Below are 17,559 nucleotides of genomic sequence, written 5' to 3' on the forward strand. Positions count from 1 at the left end.
TGGGACCTGTTCTTCTTCGTTGGTGTTGAACAGCAGCTGGTCTTTGTAGATTTTGATTACCGCCACCTACTGGACAGTCTCAGAATGCACACACCAGTTGGCGTTACATTGCCACTTTCACCTGTCAACTATACCTTTCTGTTCTGCCCCTATTAACCCAAATTTCTCAACTCTCAAAACATTCCTCATATTAATATACATATCACAAGAAATGCTTTTTTCTTCGCAAACATCACATACACCAGATGGGTGTTTCTGTATGATACAGAAAGTACTATACAGCTTATTGTGATACATTGTTATCCTCACTGTTCATTTTGTATTTTCTGTTTTTGACATAGCTTGCTTAGCCAGTCTGTGAACCTTCTGATTCTCCACAACATTATCCTGTTTTCAATCTAAATTTATTCTTCAAGGTACTCACCACCACGGAATGGATGTTGTTGTCGCAATCTTGGATCCGTTCTAGTAAGGACTTAGCACTTCTCTGGGGAGTCTGCCTTTTTCCTGTGAGAATAGATACACACTGTGTGCAGATACGTTTTCTGTGGTGAAAAACAAATATAGCCATTCCTAACAGAGGAGGAGACAGTACAAGGTCAACCAGGCTGGGCATGCCAGTGCGGGTCATCTTGACACTTCAAGGATATGCTCATGGTTCAATTGCTCACTTTTCCAAGAAACACAATAGTAAAGAGTGTGCTCTTTTATTTAATCAAGATTATCATCTGGAAAGTGCTGCACAAAAATAAACAAGATATAAGAAAAAAAAAAAGGATTTCAAACAGTGCTATGACTGCTCCACCCTGTAAGTCCAAAGAATCGCTGAACTAAACCCCGAACTAAACTCAAATTCCCTGCACAGAACATTTACTCTGTTCCACTCTTGTCAACTAGAACTTTCTGGCTGGTCCACTCAGTCCATGTCCATTATTTGCAGTGGACACACAGCAGAGGTGCATTTTAAAGGGAGAGAGAAGAGAGTCATGGGATTACAGCATCCTCTATGTGCAGACTCTGGTACTGCATGTTGAAAATGTTTGGTCTTATTATTTTCTTAATAAGACAAGGATGTAATTTCAAACAGGACGAACATAAAATAGAGATTAGTGACCTAGATCAAGAGGTTTAATGTGCTCATAAATATTTATATAAAATTTTAAAAAATGTCCTGTAACACACGTAACAAATACGATAATTGAAAAACATTTTGCAGGTATGTATAATGACGTTTTATTCATCAAATTTTTGCTCAGTGACATAAATTTTAAGGCAAAATTACTGTATGTTGGATACATTTACTGTAAATTGTTTCATACGTTGGACAAAACAGGGATTAAAAATTTCCTTAGGGATCTATAAAGGAGTCTGATTCTGATTAACATATTGCTTTAGGTGCCTGTGATATTTCTGACTTTTATTCCAAACTAAACAATGGATTCAATAAAGGAGAAATTAAAATTCCAATCAATCATTTCTACAGTATACTCCTTTATGGAATCAGTACCGAAAGTGTAATTGCTAAAACCTGCCACACAGTGAAACTGTAGCTCCATTCAGAAACCTTCTGGCTTCTTGGTGAGCTACCTTTGGGCTCTCATACCGTGGCTTGACAAACAGTTCTTTGGAAGACCTTTGAAGGTGAAAGACTAACAGATGAGCTGTGAGTAGTACCAGCTGCAGGGAATAATCTCTGACCACTTCAATAATCCTAAATGGGAATGATAACAACACGAACAAATTTTGACAGAGACAGTTAAAGGGATTTAGGATTCAGCAGATGACACAGTTTGGATAAGATACATGACATGTTAAATACATAAAGATCATATTTGAAAATTGGAAACAGTCTCTTTGTTTTGCATTTCATGGAGACAGAAAATTCTGCTGGCTTCAGTTGTGATAAAATGCATTGATGTGGTATGTTGTGTTGAAGGTCCAGAAGTCAAACGTCAAACGGGTTCACTAGATTAAACGTGGCCCTCTGTTTAGCTTCGCTTTGTAGAATGAATCATGAAACTCAATCTTCTCTGTGAACATTAGAGAAACCGAGCGATTACACAAATGGAAATCTGTTCTAAGGTCATTCTGAGAGAATAAGATACGGGCCTGTCACACCCCGCACAAACTGATGACAATGATTACAAGTTGATTAAGAAAGTAAAATAACAAAAATATAAAGTGCTAAAACTAAGGATGCATTGAGTTCTAAACTTTAATGCTGAGACACCATATCCAACAGTTAGAGGCCATGAGGTCACTCTATCTCCCATATCAAATCTTGGTTAATTAATTTTAAGTAATGCATAAAAACAAGACAACCATTACACTCAGATAAGTCAAGCACATCGAGCTTCAAGGATTTAGAGCACACCAAGGATTAAATCAGTTTTAATAGGAAGCTGGGCGGGACGGGCGTGAGATGAGAACGCACTCCTCACCCTTTTGACCCATTTCTTTCTTTCTTTCTGGAACTTTAGTACTTTCATCTAATGAAAAATTGTAAAATGTTATGAATGTGATTGAAGCGTTTTTGCAAAAAATCTTCTTCTTCTTCTGAAGCACTTTAGTGCTGTCATCTAATGTAAAATTGTAAAATGTTTGAATGTGATTAAAGTGTTTTTGCAAAAATCAAAAAAAATCTTTCTTTCTTTCTTTCATTTCTTATTCCAGCTTGCGTTATTTTCACTTTCCATGCAATTCAAAGACATTTGACCTTAATTAGAAAGGATATTTTGACTGACAACAAATACCTGTTGTGTGTGTGTGTGTGTGTGTGTGTGTGTGTGTGTGTGTGTGTGTGTGTGTGTGTGTGTGTGTGTGTGTGTGTGTGTGTGTGTGTATGTACATGTGCTTAAGCGAGAGTGTGTGCAAAGAGTGATTTTATGCTTTCTGATCTGGGGCTACTTAGGGCTCCTGAGGTCAAGCTTACATATGCATGCTCACACACCCTTGAACAAACGACACATTCTGAGGCTTCACCACACATGACTTATTCTCGTTCTGTCTCTTATCCTCAGTGTCTATTTGTTGCTCTTGTGGTACTATTGTAGAGACTTAGCTTTGATGAGGTCATGTTGTGTGGATCACTCATTCCCAGTCTGAAAATATGATAAACTTAAGGGGTTAAAGAAATACAAGAAATAATAAAAATAATGATTTGCGCTGCAGATAATTGTGTTTGTCGGGTTTGGCTCGGCTTTAATTTGTAATACTGAATATTGATTATCCTGGTTGGTCTATCTTACCGTCCTGTAAATAAAGGAATCTAAAGCTCTTCTTTACTGAGGAGACCTAAGTACTTATCAATAGGTGATACATATATTTAAATAAATAGAAAAATCATTAGAAGATGTTTTGTTAATCATTAGAAAATGTTTCATAAATCAAAGAGAAATACTAATTTGCTGGTTGAAGTGTCTTCAGTGGCAGGATTATATCCCTTACTTTGTCACATATGACATATAGATCTTTGGCAATCGCCAAAGAAAACAAACTAGGTATTTAAATTCTGGAAATTCATCTCCAGCTGCAGGACTTATAGCTATTTTCTGACAATTTATGAAAAAAACTATCAAACATTATAATGAATTATATACAGCCCTAGATTTTTTACTTTTGAAACTTCCTCACTGGTCCAGATTATTGCACAAACTTACAGTATATCTAGTCTTTCTGTGTGAAGAGTAAATGAAACCTTTGGTTTCTGCTTCAGGGCCAAAAGGAGTCCTGCCAGTGCTTACTAAATATTTATGTCTCCATTTACCCTTAATCAAAATGTAGGTGATTCTCTCTACATGTCTTTGCCAGCAGAGATGACTGAACTGTTGGGTTACAGTCTCACATAAACAAATTGGACTTTAAACCATGTGTACTAAAACTCTCTTCTTGCGCCTGGATCTAATAAAGATCCACTTGGCTCTGCAGCCACCAGAATAAAGTGGTGACTAACACACCGACTGGCTCTGTGACAAACACCTATTTCAACACATTCTTCGAGTATTTTCCCCCCATTAATAAATGCACTTTTATTAGTCAGTTGTAATAATTATCCTTGGAAAAAAATTCCCAGACTATAAAGGGAAGTTTGTTTTTCAAAATCTTAATAGTAAATTCTTAATTGACCCAAAAACAAAAGCCTGCCACGGAAAGAATTAGGTTATAAATTCCTCCTCTGACTTCCCTGAGTCTTCTGATGTTTGATCCAGAAGAACATTTTTTTCAAACAGGTGGAGAAACAGGTTGGAATCAAACATGAAGCATCTTTGGTGGAATTCTTCGTTGTTTAATTACTAACCCCGATCTGTAGCTGATGAATAAGAGCAACGCGATTCTGAAGAATAAATAAATGTGTAAAATAATCAAAAACATATCGCAATAATTTTATTTATATTGTGGACTTTTGAGAAACAGATGATGAACGGGCCACACGTGATGAAGAGGATGCTCTCGGGCAAGATGATGAAGATGCATCGCGATTTAAGTATAAATAAAACAAAAAACGATGCAGAAAAATCACGAGGATGATGATGTGAAATAAAAAATGCCGATGACGCAATGATGAAAGCTGCATGTGCGCAGGTAACGGAAATAGTAGAGCTGACAATAGTGATGAAGATGATGCAGACAGTGAGGGGTGAGACGGGTACTCCACGTGGCCACACTTGTGCCGGTGGTGGGAGTGTCCGTGGGGAGGGTACAGTCGCTCCACTCCCTGCCGGCGCGCAGACAGACGCGGCGCACGGACGTTTTCATCCCGAACTATATATATTAAAAAAAAAAAAAAAAAAAAAAAAGAGTCGACAGAGATAAAGAAAGGGAAGATTGACGAGCAAAAGAGGCAAAAGAAAAGTCTGTCGTTTAATTCACCGTATGCTTCCACGGCGTGTCTTCTTAATGGCAGTTCGTCGGGCCGGTCTGGTGCTCCTGTGCGCGCTGCTGGCGCTGAGTCGCGCCCGCAGGACCTCACCGGAGCAGGAGGATGTGGAGGAGAAGATCAACAGCGCCAGATGCACGTCCAGGTGCCTCACTTTGCACATGACGCAACTCACCGCTGCCTTCAGACACCTCCAGGTACTTACGATCACTTTGATCCGTATTTATGTGTTTTTTGTTGTTGTTGTTGTTGTTGTTGTTGTTGTTGTTTTTAAACGTGATCGCTAAAAAGGATCTGTGAAGTGTGGAACACAAGGGAACTGGGGTTGATTTAAAACCAGTCAGGTGTGGAAAGACAAATATACAATGAAGGCTCACAGTTATACAGACACGATGGACTCTCAGGGAATTTTCAGTGTCCACAAAAGGAGTTTGCTCTCGATGATGCATGAAAGGACAGACTTTAAATTCTATTATTAATCTTTGTTCAAACTTAATCTCGTTAAAAAAAAAAGCTAATAATTCTTCTTCTCTGGTATTATTTGTGAACAGTTCCATCAGATCTGCGTTAATCCTCTCTTTACCATTCACATATGTGTTGCACAATCCTCCCACCCTTGTCATTAACTGTGTTGCGTGCTGCAGGAACATACAGCATGCAGCCATTCCAACTATGCAGTGATCTTTAAAGTCTTTAAATAAAGCTTGCCATCTTTTCCTTTTAAGGATGTTTACAGAAATAATGGCCTCTCAATTCTGTGTTGTGCAATGCTTTGAGACAGTTTTTTCTGTGCACAAGAACAGAAAAGCACAGTGAAACACTTATTGTCTGAGCGATTAATCAAAGGAAACTGTGTGATCTTGCCTGAAACAGTGAGTTGTTTCCAGCATGGTTTTCATCAGGATGTTTTCAAATTGGCGTTGCCCCGTGTCACTCAGAGGGCCAAAGGTAGAAAGTTTGGGTCCTGGCTTGGAATAGTTGATAAAATTACTCATCTCAGTGAAATCGCTGGCCCATGTTCTGCAACCTTTGTAGTGAGGAATGTGAGATTAACGGGGACATTAGGACGTTACCAAGTACGAAAAGCCACTTATCGTTAACGGCTTCAACATGTGCACGCTGTGTAGTGGGTGGGAAAGTCATTAACCACAGGGTTTAGCCCCAGTGGCTCTGAGGTGTGTAGAAGAAAGTGTGTGTGTATGTGTGCGTGTGTGTGTGTGTGTAAGGGGGTTGAATTTGTTCACGTATAATAGCAAAGGTTTGGTCTGGTCCTCATCCATCTAGAAAAGAATCTTAGCACCTGCGCATTGGGAATGAAGGTGGCCCTTGGATGACTCTGTGTGTGTGTGTGTGTGTGTGTGTGTGTGCATGCGTATGTGTGTGCATGCGTATGTGTGTTTATTGAAGGGGTTTCTGGAATGGAGGTGTGATAAAGCGAGTGTTTGGTTTTAATTTTATGAAGTGGTGTGCAGTAGTCAGATGTTGAACATCACAGAGCAGCGATGGAAATGAGAACAACTGATTGTCGTGCAGCACATAGACCAGAACTGAACTGCAGTGCTACCAACCATGCTTGTTTGTGTGTTTGTTTGTCCACCAACATATCCTGAAGGTTGAAGGTTGTCAATAGATTTTCATGAAACTGTGAAGGTTTGGATTCTGCTCCAAGAAGTTTGTTGATTTAGTTTTGAAACGGATGCAGGAGTGAATGTGGATTCTGGATTCATTTCCTTCAACACAGTGTGACATTTTTCCGATATCTTAAAAAATGATAGGCCAACCAAAAGGAAAAATACAGACTCAGGATAACTCATGATTTCCACCATCATACATGATTTAATCCAGATGGGAAACATAAAGCACATTTGACAGATTGAGATATACTGTACATTTTGGAGGTGTGCAAAATGCACTGGTTCCCAGTTTGGTAAGGTATGGAGACATAGTGCTGTCACTAACAGATAGCTGAATCAGCGCAAACCCAAAGTCAACCAAATGGATTTCAGTAAGAAATTATATCTTTCAATGACTGTCATGAATTAATGACCTCAACAGCTCCCAGAAGGTTAAATACATTTTCATACATTAATACAACTGACAATAGTCAATACAATAATAAATACAATAGCCAATACAATAGTCAATACAATATACAGACTTAATCAGGAATGTTTTGAGCCTCTTGGTCCTTAAAACAGGTGTATATATCCAAAAAAATAAACCCTAAAACATTAAGTTTTTGTTTGAAAATGAACTAAAAGTCAAGTCATACAGTTTTTCTTTCTTTTCAAAAAATGATAGAAATTATAAGAAAGAACTCGAACAAGTTTAGTAGTAGACCTTGACCTTTTTGTTAAAAAATGTTTTCCACAGATTTTTAGCTTTTATTCCTTCTAGAAATAACATCTTTTTATGGTTTTAAGCATTGGTTGTACAAAACAGAACTCAGGACAAGCTTAGAAAGACAATTTCTGTGACCTTTAGACACCCTGAGGACAAAGGGAAGAATTAAAAAAACAATCAGTGTAATCAATAATGAAAATAATGGTTGGATGGAGACCTAATTTAAGCATGTGGAAGGAAACACTTTCATATCAGTAGTGATTTGAAGGAACGGAGACGAAACTCTTGACATGTGACTCTTAAGAACGTTTAAGGACGAACCGCTGAAAGCCTCTGCATTATATTTAAAAGTGTTTCTAAACATTTAGCACACAAAAAAGCAAGTTTCCTCTTTGCCACATCTTGGGAAACAACATCCCTCCCTGATCCTATGATGGGACAGTGTTACGGAGTGATTAACGGTCTGGAGAGACTTTGTGTTAGACCATTCATGCATTTTAAGAACAAAAAAACCCCCAAACCTTCCTGATAAAATCTCCCGTAACTGTAACACTGAAGGACCGGCAGCGTCCTATGCTGTCACCACATTCAGACACAAACACACACATCACTTACTGCGGATTCATATGGTTGAACCCTGTGTTTTTGGCTCTTTCTCAATATGTGTGTGGCTAGTGTGTAGCCACTAGAATATGAGTCACTGGTTTTCTATTTACACCTCTTCTGCTGCTGCTTCTCTGGGTTTTCCACTACTTTCCCTTGTATGGTGTAATAGTGTAATTGTAGCTTTGTGTGTGTGTGTGTGTGTGTGTGTGTGTGTGAGCATATATATACTGGTATGTTGTCATATGCCCAAATTCTTCCTGATGTAAACTCCTAAAAATAAAGAAACAACTGCAGTCTCGCCTGCAGAACTGGATCCTTTTGCGCGTAGGTAGTAGATCAGATTTGACTTCATGTCCTAAACACTCACGGGTCTGTGGTGCTGATGAATGGATGGGGAGCAGCTCGAGCCAGGGCTGCCATCCAGTGCGAGGCTGAATGAGCTGCCTGTGCATTCAACGTTTGTGTGTGTGTGCGTGCATGTGTGTGTCCCAGCTGGTCTGCGGTAGGTGACTCTAATCAACCCAAAGGTCGGTCAGCCAACCAGTCACGCTCTGAAAAAAGGCCAGAGACAACGGGCAGGTCGGGTTGCAGAGATAGACACAGGTAGGTGGACGCAGTCAAGCGCAAAGACTGGCTGGCAGGGGGGATGGAAAGATGGGTGAGTGAGCACAGACAGGTGTGACATACAGCAAGACAGACAATCTGAATGACTGATATAGAGGAAAAGAAGCAGGCTGACCTGCAGGCAGACAGGTAAGCGGAGAGACGGGCGGAGAGACAAAGGCTCGATTGATTCACCTCAGAGATAAAACTTCGGCCTCTTTCCACAGCTTTGTGACAGCTCTGTCATTCGATCGGCAGGAACAGGGATGTTTGGTGATAAAACTGTGGCGCTGTTGGCTCACCTGAAACCAGGACAAGAGATTCCAAGACAGTAAATCACAGCTGGAACGCGAAGCAGTGGTGTGGCTTTGTTCTGTTCTTTAAAAAAAAAAGATAGAAGACAGACAATATATTAAGTTTTACTGGAGCAATTACACCCATCCTTCTGTGCGTGTTGAATTTATATGTTTAAGTCCCTCTAAAACAAATACTGAAAGACAGGAGTCTGAGTCAGAAGGTTTACTTCCCAAAATACTGAACTTTTCCTTCTTTGACGTGTTAATTTGTTGAATATTTTCTTAACAGTTAGCGTTCCATTATTGCTGCTGCAGGAGTTGAACCGGATCAGACAGACAGATGTCGATTTTACAGTTGCTGATGAAAGGTTCAGGGGACCGTCCCTCAGCCAGCGTGTTGTGACGCTGGTGGTTAACAGGATGTGGGGGTACCACAGTCGGCAATGTTGACACACTTGCTCGGAAAGTCACAGATATATATGTGCATGCAAACACACACACACACACACACACACACACACACACACACACACACACACACACACACACACACACACACACACACACACACACACACACACACACACACTGGACTAATTAGGGGCTTCTGTCGGGAATGCTCCGACCTCAACATTTTGGTGAAAGGTTAGAGTCTGTTGAGTGGAAGTTGGTCATGATGCACTCATGCAAATTTGTACAGACACACACACACACACACACACACACACACACACACACACACACACACACACACACACACACACACACACACACACACACACACACACACACACACACACACACACACACACACACACACACACACACACCAAAGCTGCCTTTGCCTCTGGTCATCTGGGTATGATTATCAGCGTTAATGCCTCGTGTTAAATGGACTTTCTACTGCACCTCACCGCACCACACTGACCACAGCGCACACACACACACACACACACACACACACACACACACACACACACACACACACACACACACACACACACACACACACACACACACACACACTCTCACTCACTCACTCACTCACTCACTCACTCACTCACTCACTCACTCACTCACTCACTCACTCACTCACTCACTCACTCACTCACTTTTTTATCGCTTGGCAGACGTGTGATTTATATCTCACTCTTTCAAGCACTAAAGGATGTATGCAGCTGCGCACATGTTCGTGTGTGTGTGTGTGTGTGTGCATCCCTTCTTCTCCTGCTGTTTCATCCAGAAATATCATGTTTTTATTCCACAACAATGATTACTGTGCACTCAGCAGTCAACAGAGCCATGTGGAAGTCCTTTAGCATGAGTCTTCCCCTCTCTCTTTCTGAGTGGTCTCTGGTGTCTCAGGCTCAGACACATTTCTTTTGCGGATCCCAGGGTAGGAACAAAGTTTGACATCCTGTGTTTTTACTATTGGTATGAAATCCAGCCCTGTCCACATCCATCATTAAAATGAAATCTGATTTTTCTACGTTTTTATCCAAAGTTATACATCATAAACTAGGTTGAAATGAAATTCCTGAAATGTATCTTGTGCAATTTTGTGAGGATCTCTTTAGTGCCTGAACCATAAATTGCCAAAAACCTTTTGGTCAAAAGTTTTTTTTAGGTTTTTTACGTAAGTTCTGAGTTGGAAAAAAATAAAATAAGAAGTACACATTTTTATTTCCAGAATAAATGCACTGTCAGTGATCAAACAACCCTAAAGTTGAAGTTCCAACGGTGGTCTGTTGGCATGTTTCACAACTAGTCCTCACCATTTTCCTCCCTGTTCCTGTTAATTAGTAATTATTTCCGTCTTTCACCTTTAGTTGTTTTTCTCCCTCTGTTCATTTCAAATTCCACCCCCCTCCATCCAGTCCTCCCTTCCCCTCTGACTCTAACATGTGCAGCTGTTTTGCCACAGACAGACACAAGCTTAGCTTTGAGACGCTACGAAACTTCATTTCGACCGCTGTTAAATATCCGAGCGGCACACAGGCCGATCTGAATTTGAATTTCCTCCAAAGGCAAATATGTCCTGTGAAATTTGACTTTGGATTCTGGGTCTTTGGATGTGTCCATTGGTGAATTGATGTGTGCGTGCATCAGTGGAGGATGTTATGGCAAGAAAGTTAGAGAGAGAGAGAGAGAGAGGCAGAAAGCATGAAAAAAGATGAAGTGGGGGGATGAAGATGTGAGGCCAGCAGGGGGGCGGCAGCTTTATATCTCCTCAGTGAAAATCTGCAGATGTTTAGCTGGCTTCTACCCTGTCCTCAGTGCTGTGAGTCGAGTACGAACAGTGTGTCATCACCATCATTTGAACTGATCTCTGTTCATATTTACAGTGGTTGGCAGCAATGTGGAGAGAAAGGGAGATTTTGAGGGTACAAAAATAGGATGGAATGAATGAAGGAAGTCATTCTGGATGAATCTGCTGCAGAAGGATGAAGAGGAACATTATGTATGTCTGTTTATGCTGTTTAGGTCTTTTTCCTGTTGTTCTAAATCTCAAAGAAAGACAGAAGGGTGGTTGATGACATGGTGGGTGTTGCCCGAAGATGAATGTTTAACCCACCTTAATCGAGCTTGTAGGAATAGAACAGAAGAGAGCAATGCTGCCAAAACCCATAATATTTTTTACTGGGTACCTTGGATACTGTAAATTGGAAAGGTAATGATATATTTTGAGAAGTTTAAGAAATATTTAGGACTGCAAAGTGAATTTGATTATGATTAATGTAGATGTGATTAACATTCAAACCCATTTAGTGTCATATCACAAGAGCGGCATAATGAATTTGGAAAATTACCTCATTTAGAAAGCAGACAATATTTAAACTATACTGGAATATTTAAATAAACAGACTGAGTGATTTCTGTTCTACAGTCAGGAACTGCATTTTTCAAAGAGTAAGAAACCATTGTCAACTCTGAGCCACAGAAACAGATGAGATTGAAATGCAGCTGGGAACCCAGAAACATTAATTCATCATTTTTGCGACTTTGTACGAGGAGCCAATGCAATAAAAGCAGTAAATCACTCCATACTCAAAAATCCTGCAGGAACGCACTGAACATCACAATAATGATATGAAAGAGGGTCCGAGGGTGAATCTGCTTCATTTTGATTCTTGATAAGATTCCCGTTTAATTTAAATGCACATGAACAACACACTCACCTTATTAAATTATGATGTTGTCCTCGGTGACAATATTTTCATATACGTACAATTTTAAGCCAACGGTGATTCATGTGACACATTGTGGTGACAGGATGCTTAAAAAGAGGAAAGTTCTTTCTTTTAAAAAGAAAAAGTTGCAGCATGACCGATTTATGACTTCTGTGGGAACTCTTTTGTGGATAAACTACAAACTAAAAAAAAGAATCGTGTCAATCTCAACAATCCTGAAGAAGTTTTTCACCCCCAAAATTAATTAAAACCTAAAAGTAGAGAACATTCATTGGATTATTAATTCTGGGAAGAAAGTTTGAGTTGTGTGCCCCGGCGAGTCAACGTCTTAAACCCCTGCGTGACAGGCTCGTGTAAATAAAATAAAGCTTTTCCCTGTTTTAACAATGTGGGTGACAACTTTATTTTCCCATAAGAAATCAAGTGAATTTATGGAGGGACTTTGAAAGGCAAGAAAAAGAAGTACCATGTTTACCGTTCAACAGAATCATTATAAAGAGTGACTGTGAACCATGGGCGCTTCTGTGTGAGAGAGGAACCCATTTGCGTGAGTTACACCGTTTCCACGGGGATTCTGTAATTTATGATTCATGATCCGTCCCACCTGGACAGCGTTAAATTTGTGTGGTCAGAAAGTGCCATGAAGACAGGAGGGAGAAATATAGTGCGGTGGAGGCAGGTGTTTCTGCGGTACCATGACACCCATCTCTCTGTTTATCCTCTCATCTGTTTCTCTTTCCATCCATCCTTCCCCACAGAGTTGTCGCTAATATATTCATCAGAGGTTTAATCATTAGTCTGGTCTGGCGTTCTGTTATCTACAGTATCTCTGTGGGAAGCCGGTTAAGCAGTAGTCCATCATTATCCCGTTTTTCAGTTTTTATAGATCAATGTTAAGACAAGGATGTCCACCCCATCAATACTCACTCTAAAACACTCACAAAGACGTAGAGAAAATCACTCGTATGATGTCCAAAAATAATATTAGAGACATGCAATTTTGTGGTCGACCGAGCAAATTTTTTGCGGCCTTTGTTCAGAACTTGATCCTGATTTTGGTGGTACCTCTCGTGTCTCCTCTGTGGAAAACTGTGGCCAACATCTGCACAGCTGAGGCAATAGCAAGCAGCTGTAGCAGTGGACGTGGCCAGGAGTGAGATTACGAAAGGAATAAGGCAAACAAATGTCACAGAGAACTTGGAAATCTAAGCAATTTTCACACATATGCTCAATGGCTGGTTTCTGCAGAAGGCAGCCATGACTGATGGTCTGTCAGGGAGATTTACAAAACTTTCAAGAGGAAGCCCTTCCTTTCTTGCAGTCTGAAGCTTTTAACCGTATTATTACCAGCATGTCTTTAAAAGTACACACACATGTCATGGCATTAACCTCACCCTCAGTTTGGTTAAATCCCCTGGCTGGCTCTAGCAACACTACTTTTTGTTTTAGCTGCTATGTAGCATCTCCACCTTTCTTATAATAAGTTGTCATTTTCTTATTGAAATGTCCAGTTTCAATCTTCTGATGCTATCAGTTTGCATCTGTTTTGAATGTTAAGAGCGAACAAGTCAATTTAGCATTTTCTGTACCGTGGAAGCCCTTAACCCTTAATCTCTGACCTTTAACCTCTGCACTGTTACCCCAACCCTAACCCCTTAACCCTCATTATGCCAGAAGCACAAATCGCCAAAAGCTCTCTCTCTCTCTCTCTCTCTCTCTCTCTCTCTCTCTCTCTCTCTCTCTCTCTCTCTCTCTCTCTCTCTCTCTCTCTCTCTCTCTCTCTCTCTCTCTCTCTCTCTCTCTCTCTCTCTCTCTCTCTCTCTCTCTCTCTCTCTCTCTCTCTCTCTGTGTGAGAGAGAGAGAGACAGAGAGAGAAGAGGTGCTTGCTTAGGTCTAAATACAGCACACACAGAAGAGGCTTTAGGAGTCATTAAGAAAGCTTATCCCTTGCACTCACACACATTCACGGACACACACACACACACACCCACACACACACACACACACACACACACACACACACACACACACACACACACACAGACACACACACACAGTATTGTAATAGTTGTTTTGATGTTGGAGGATGGCATCACGATTGTGCTGATGATGACAAAGCATTTCAGAGGTTAACATCAGCAGTTTTTGTCTCACTATCTCTTCCCTATGTGAATTTAAAACAGCTGACGAGATATATTTAAACAATTATTATAATTGAAATAATTATCCAAAATCTTTACATGGAAAAGGAAACAGCAGCAGCATAGATGCTAAAACATTTTTTCTAGAATCTGCCATGTAAGCAAAACACGAAAAATAGTTTACTTCCTGGTTCTCAAAAGTTAAAATACAGCATGTACGTTTTTTGTAAAATTCATAGAGTGACCAACAGAGTAAGATTCATCAAACGTAAGCAGTAGATGAATCAGTCAGGATGGCTGTGATGTAGTAGTGACAAACATCCCTCATGTGGGTCCCTTGTGGGTCTTTGTGCTTTTAGAATGAAACATGAGCGACTTAGAGTTTCTATGAAGTTTAATTTCCGACAAAAGTCTGAGTGGAGGCGATTTAAGGACCAGGGGTCAGTCCTGATGTCCCTGTGGTGAAAGGATGACGCCTTCCTCTGTCACAGCGGTCATGGCAGCAGTATTTTCCGGTGGTCTTGACTCACTTGACTCAAACACACATGCGCACGCACACACACATGAAGTCATTTTGCACCCTGACGATAATTATGTGAAGGTTGAGTGTGTGTATGTGTGTTCATGTCAGGTTTACCTGCTTAGGCAATTTGGTCTGTGACCTTTTTATTAACAGTGCTTTACTTTCTGCTGGTGTGAGTGGGAGACGGCGGTCTTGCATGGATGAGTCAAATGTTGGCAGGACTCGTCAAACACCGGATTTGTCTGTGAAAGTTTATTTCTCTCTCCCTGTTTGTTTTAATCCCCATCCTCTCTGTCTCCTCCAGAGCGACCAGGTTCTGGTATGGTGTGAAAACCACAGACGCTGTGTGCAGGTAAAGACACACACACACACACACACACACACACACACACACACACACACACACCTAGACACAATACTCTTTTACACTGCTTTTCTCAGAAAGATTTTAAAGCCTCACGGTTTTCTGCACCTACCTCTTGGAACAAGTTGCTGTTACGATTCAACGTCAGTGACCCTAAATGACCGTGGCTGTTGCTTTTCTTTCCTTTATAAAATATGTTCGAACTTAGTGGGACAAAACCTAGTTGAACGAAGACTAAAAAAATAAATAAAAATAAACTACTGTTGAGTCCTTTTGTAATTGTCTCGTGACGAACAAATCCCCCTTTATCCCTGCCTCGAGAGGTAAAGACACAGAGGAAGTCTATCATTTGCGTCCCTGTGGATGGAATCATTCTGGCCACCACAGAGCTCCTGTAATAGCAAAGGTTGTGATTTTAGTTAAAAGAAATGTCCTCCCTCATATCCCTAAAAATGATGCCCTGTTTATTCACTTAACACTGCCTGCCAGGAGGTCTCCCTGCATGTGTGTGTGTGTGTGTGTGTGTGTGTGTGTGTGTGTGTGTGCGTGCGTGCGTGTGTGTGTTAATTCATTGTTTGATTGAAGAGGAGTTTCCATGTGGTGTATTTTTAAGCTTGCCAGTCTGTCCATTCTGGTAACAAATGATTTTGCAGATGGGGGAACCCTAAATTCCAACCCAGTCTGGTTCTTACCATTGAAGGAGCCACAGAAAGTATGTAATTTAATGCATTTATATTTTATGAAAAATTTAAAATATAGATTGAAATGATGGACTGACAGCAGCATTGGCGGTGTAGTGATGCCCGACCACGCATCACAGGGTTCAAATAGGATGCTACGGATTGATCAGACATTCAGAGATGTGTAAAATGAATCAATAAATTCTTCTGCTTCATTAGTAGTTCTAGGGGAGTTCACCTGGAGACAACTTCATATCAAGATTACAACAAAGATAGAAATTTCAGACCTTACAGCCAAAACCTCATTGTTATAATAGTATTATTATTATTATTATTATCATAAATTTATTTCATTCATCAACAAGTAATACAGTTTAAAAGGAACACAAAGAATCATCCTGAGAGTAAAGGAGCGGAAGAGATTCATCCGATGGCTGCACTATTCTGTTAGGACAATGTGCTTTGAATAATTGAATTACTATGAAAGATAATAAAACCAATTTCTAATTTACTGACTCTCTACTAAGAAGGATGTCGATGAAAATCTTGCCTACTAAATTTTGTCTGAAACTGCACCAATGTGACTCACAGAAAACAACAACATGAACACATCCCTGGATGATAGTGAAGTTATTGAGACCAAAATTGAAAAAAAAATTTTTTCCAGAGATGAGAGACAGATTAGCAAAATGAAAACTGTGAAAGTGACAATTGGAAGCAAAGTAAAATACATTTATGATAATAAAAACTGTTTCCTGTTTCGGAGCAGGGATGTTAAATGGGAGGAGTGAGGACAGATGTCTCACTGCGTTCTAAGTCCAGACACCACAGACAGACACAGAACACACACATGCAGCAGGAATTTTTCTTTTTTTTCTTGGTGTGAATTTTATTTCACTTTTTCCTCCAAGCTTCATCCTGCTGTTTCAAATCACTGGGTTCGTACATGAAAATGGTGGATGCTGATTTCTCGTAGGAGAATGCGTTTGGTATAGTCGTGGCATTTTTTCATGACGAAGCAGGAAACAAGGATGAGAAGAGGTTCTTTTTTTTTTTTTTTATGATAGTGCGTATATCAACGTCATGTGTAGTCCTGAGGTCATTCAGGGTTAATGTTAACAACAGCCAAGGTCATGCCCCCTCCAAAAGAAAAACTCCCACCCGTAGAACCTTTTCAGGTAATACCACACTGAGCAAACTCCATCTTTATATAACCTCCAGCAAAAACACAAAGACACGTCGCTCCTTTGACCTTCGTCCAACTTACATCCGTTCTTTCTTGTTTTTTCTCCCTCCCTTTGTTTCTATTCTTGTTTGGTGCAACAGAGAAACCATTGAGAAAACAGAAAATATTTTGACTTTAACACCATGTCTAAATTTTACCATCCTGGCTTTGTGTCCTGCTGTTGCACACATGTCAATGCAGCGTGGCACGATGCCGCAAGAGATGCCCCTTAACGTTGTCCAGCGGGGGCCGACGCCATGCAAAAACCACAAGCTTCCCCTCCCAGACAGCCGGACACTGCTAAGACACACACACACACACACACACACACAAACACACACACACACTGTCTCTTCTTTCTTGTTTGAATTACCAATGTTGTTAATTCTTCCCATTTTATAGGCTGTTTAAAGTGGCAGCAGCCCAGTTTGAGAGAGTCACAGTAGTGGGCCAAGAAAATTAAATTAGAACGGAAAAGCACATATCCTGTCCCGAGCAGTTATTGAGCTAAATTAATCCAAATAATAAATTGTTGACAGGACGTGACAGGAGATGTTTAGGGCTCATGGTTCCCAGAGAATGCATCTTAATCAATATGTGGGTGTGCTTCTTTGATCCTGGTCATATGATCATGGATATCTGTGGTTTTTGTGAAGAATCTAAACACCTGTTGGATGAATTGGAATTAAATTTTATACTCCAATAAATTCT

At 40.3% G+C, this 17,559-nt stretch overlaps 1 protein-coding gene across 1 annotated transcript in view; it reads left to right on the top strand.

The window, feature by feature from the left end:
• Window positions 1–4,297: 4,297 nt before the first annotated feature.
• The window catches only part of anos1b (anosmin 1b), a 37,812-nt gene continuing 24,550 nt past the window's right edge, over window positions 4,298–17,559 (top strand). Inside the window, exons 1-2 of the mRNA XM_068320438.1 lie at window positions 4,298–5,073; window positions 14,884–14,931. Coding sequence (XP_068176539.1) covers window positions 4,873–5,073; window positions 14,884–14,931 — 249 coding nt within the window. The 5' untranslated portion in view covers window positions 4,298–4,872. The remainder of the gene's footprint in view (window positions 5,074–14,883; window positions 14,932–17,559) is intronic.

Source organism: Antennarius striatus, chromosome 7 (assembly GCF_040054535.1).
Source record: "Antennarius striatus isolate MH-2024 chromosome 7, ASM4005453v1, whole genome shotgun sequence".
In the NCBI taxonomy this organism is placed as follows: Eukaryota; Metazoa; Chordata; class Actinopteri; order Lophiiformes; family Antennariidae; genus Antennarius; species Antennarius striatus.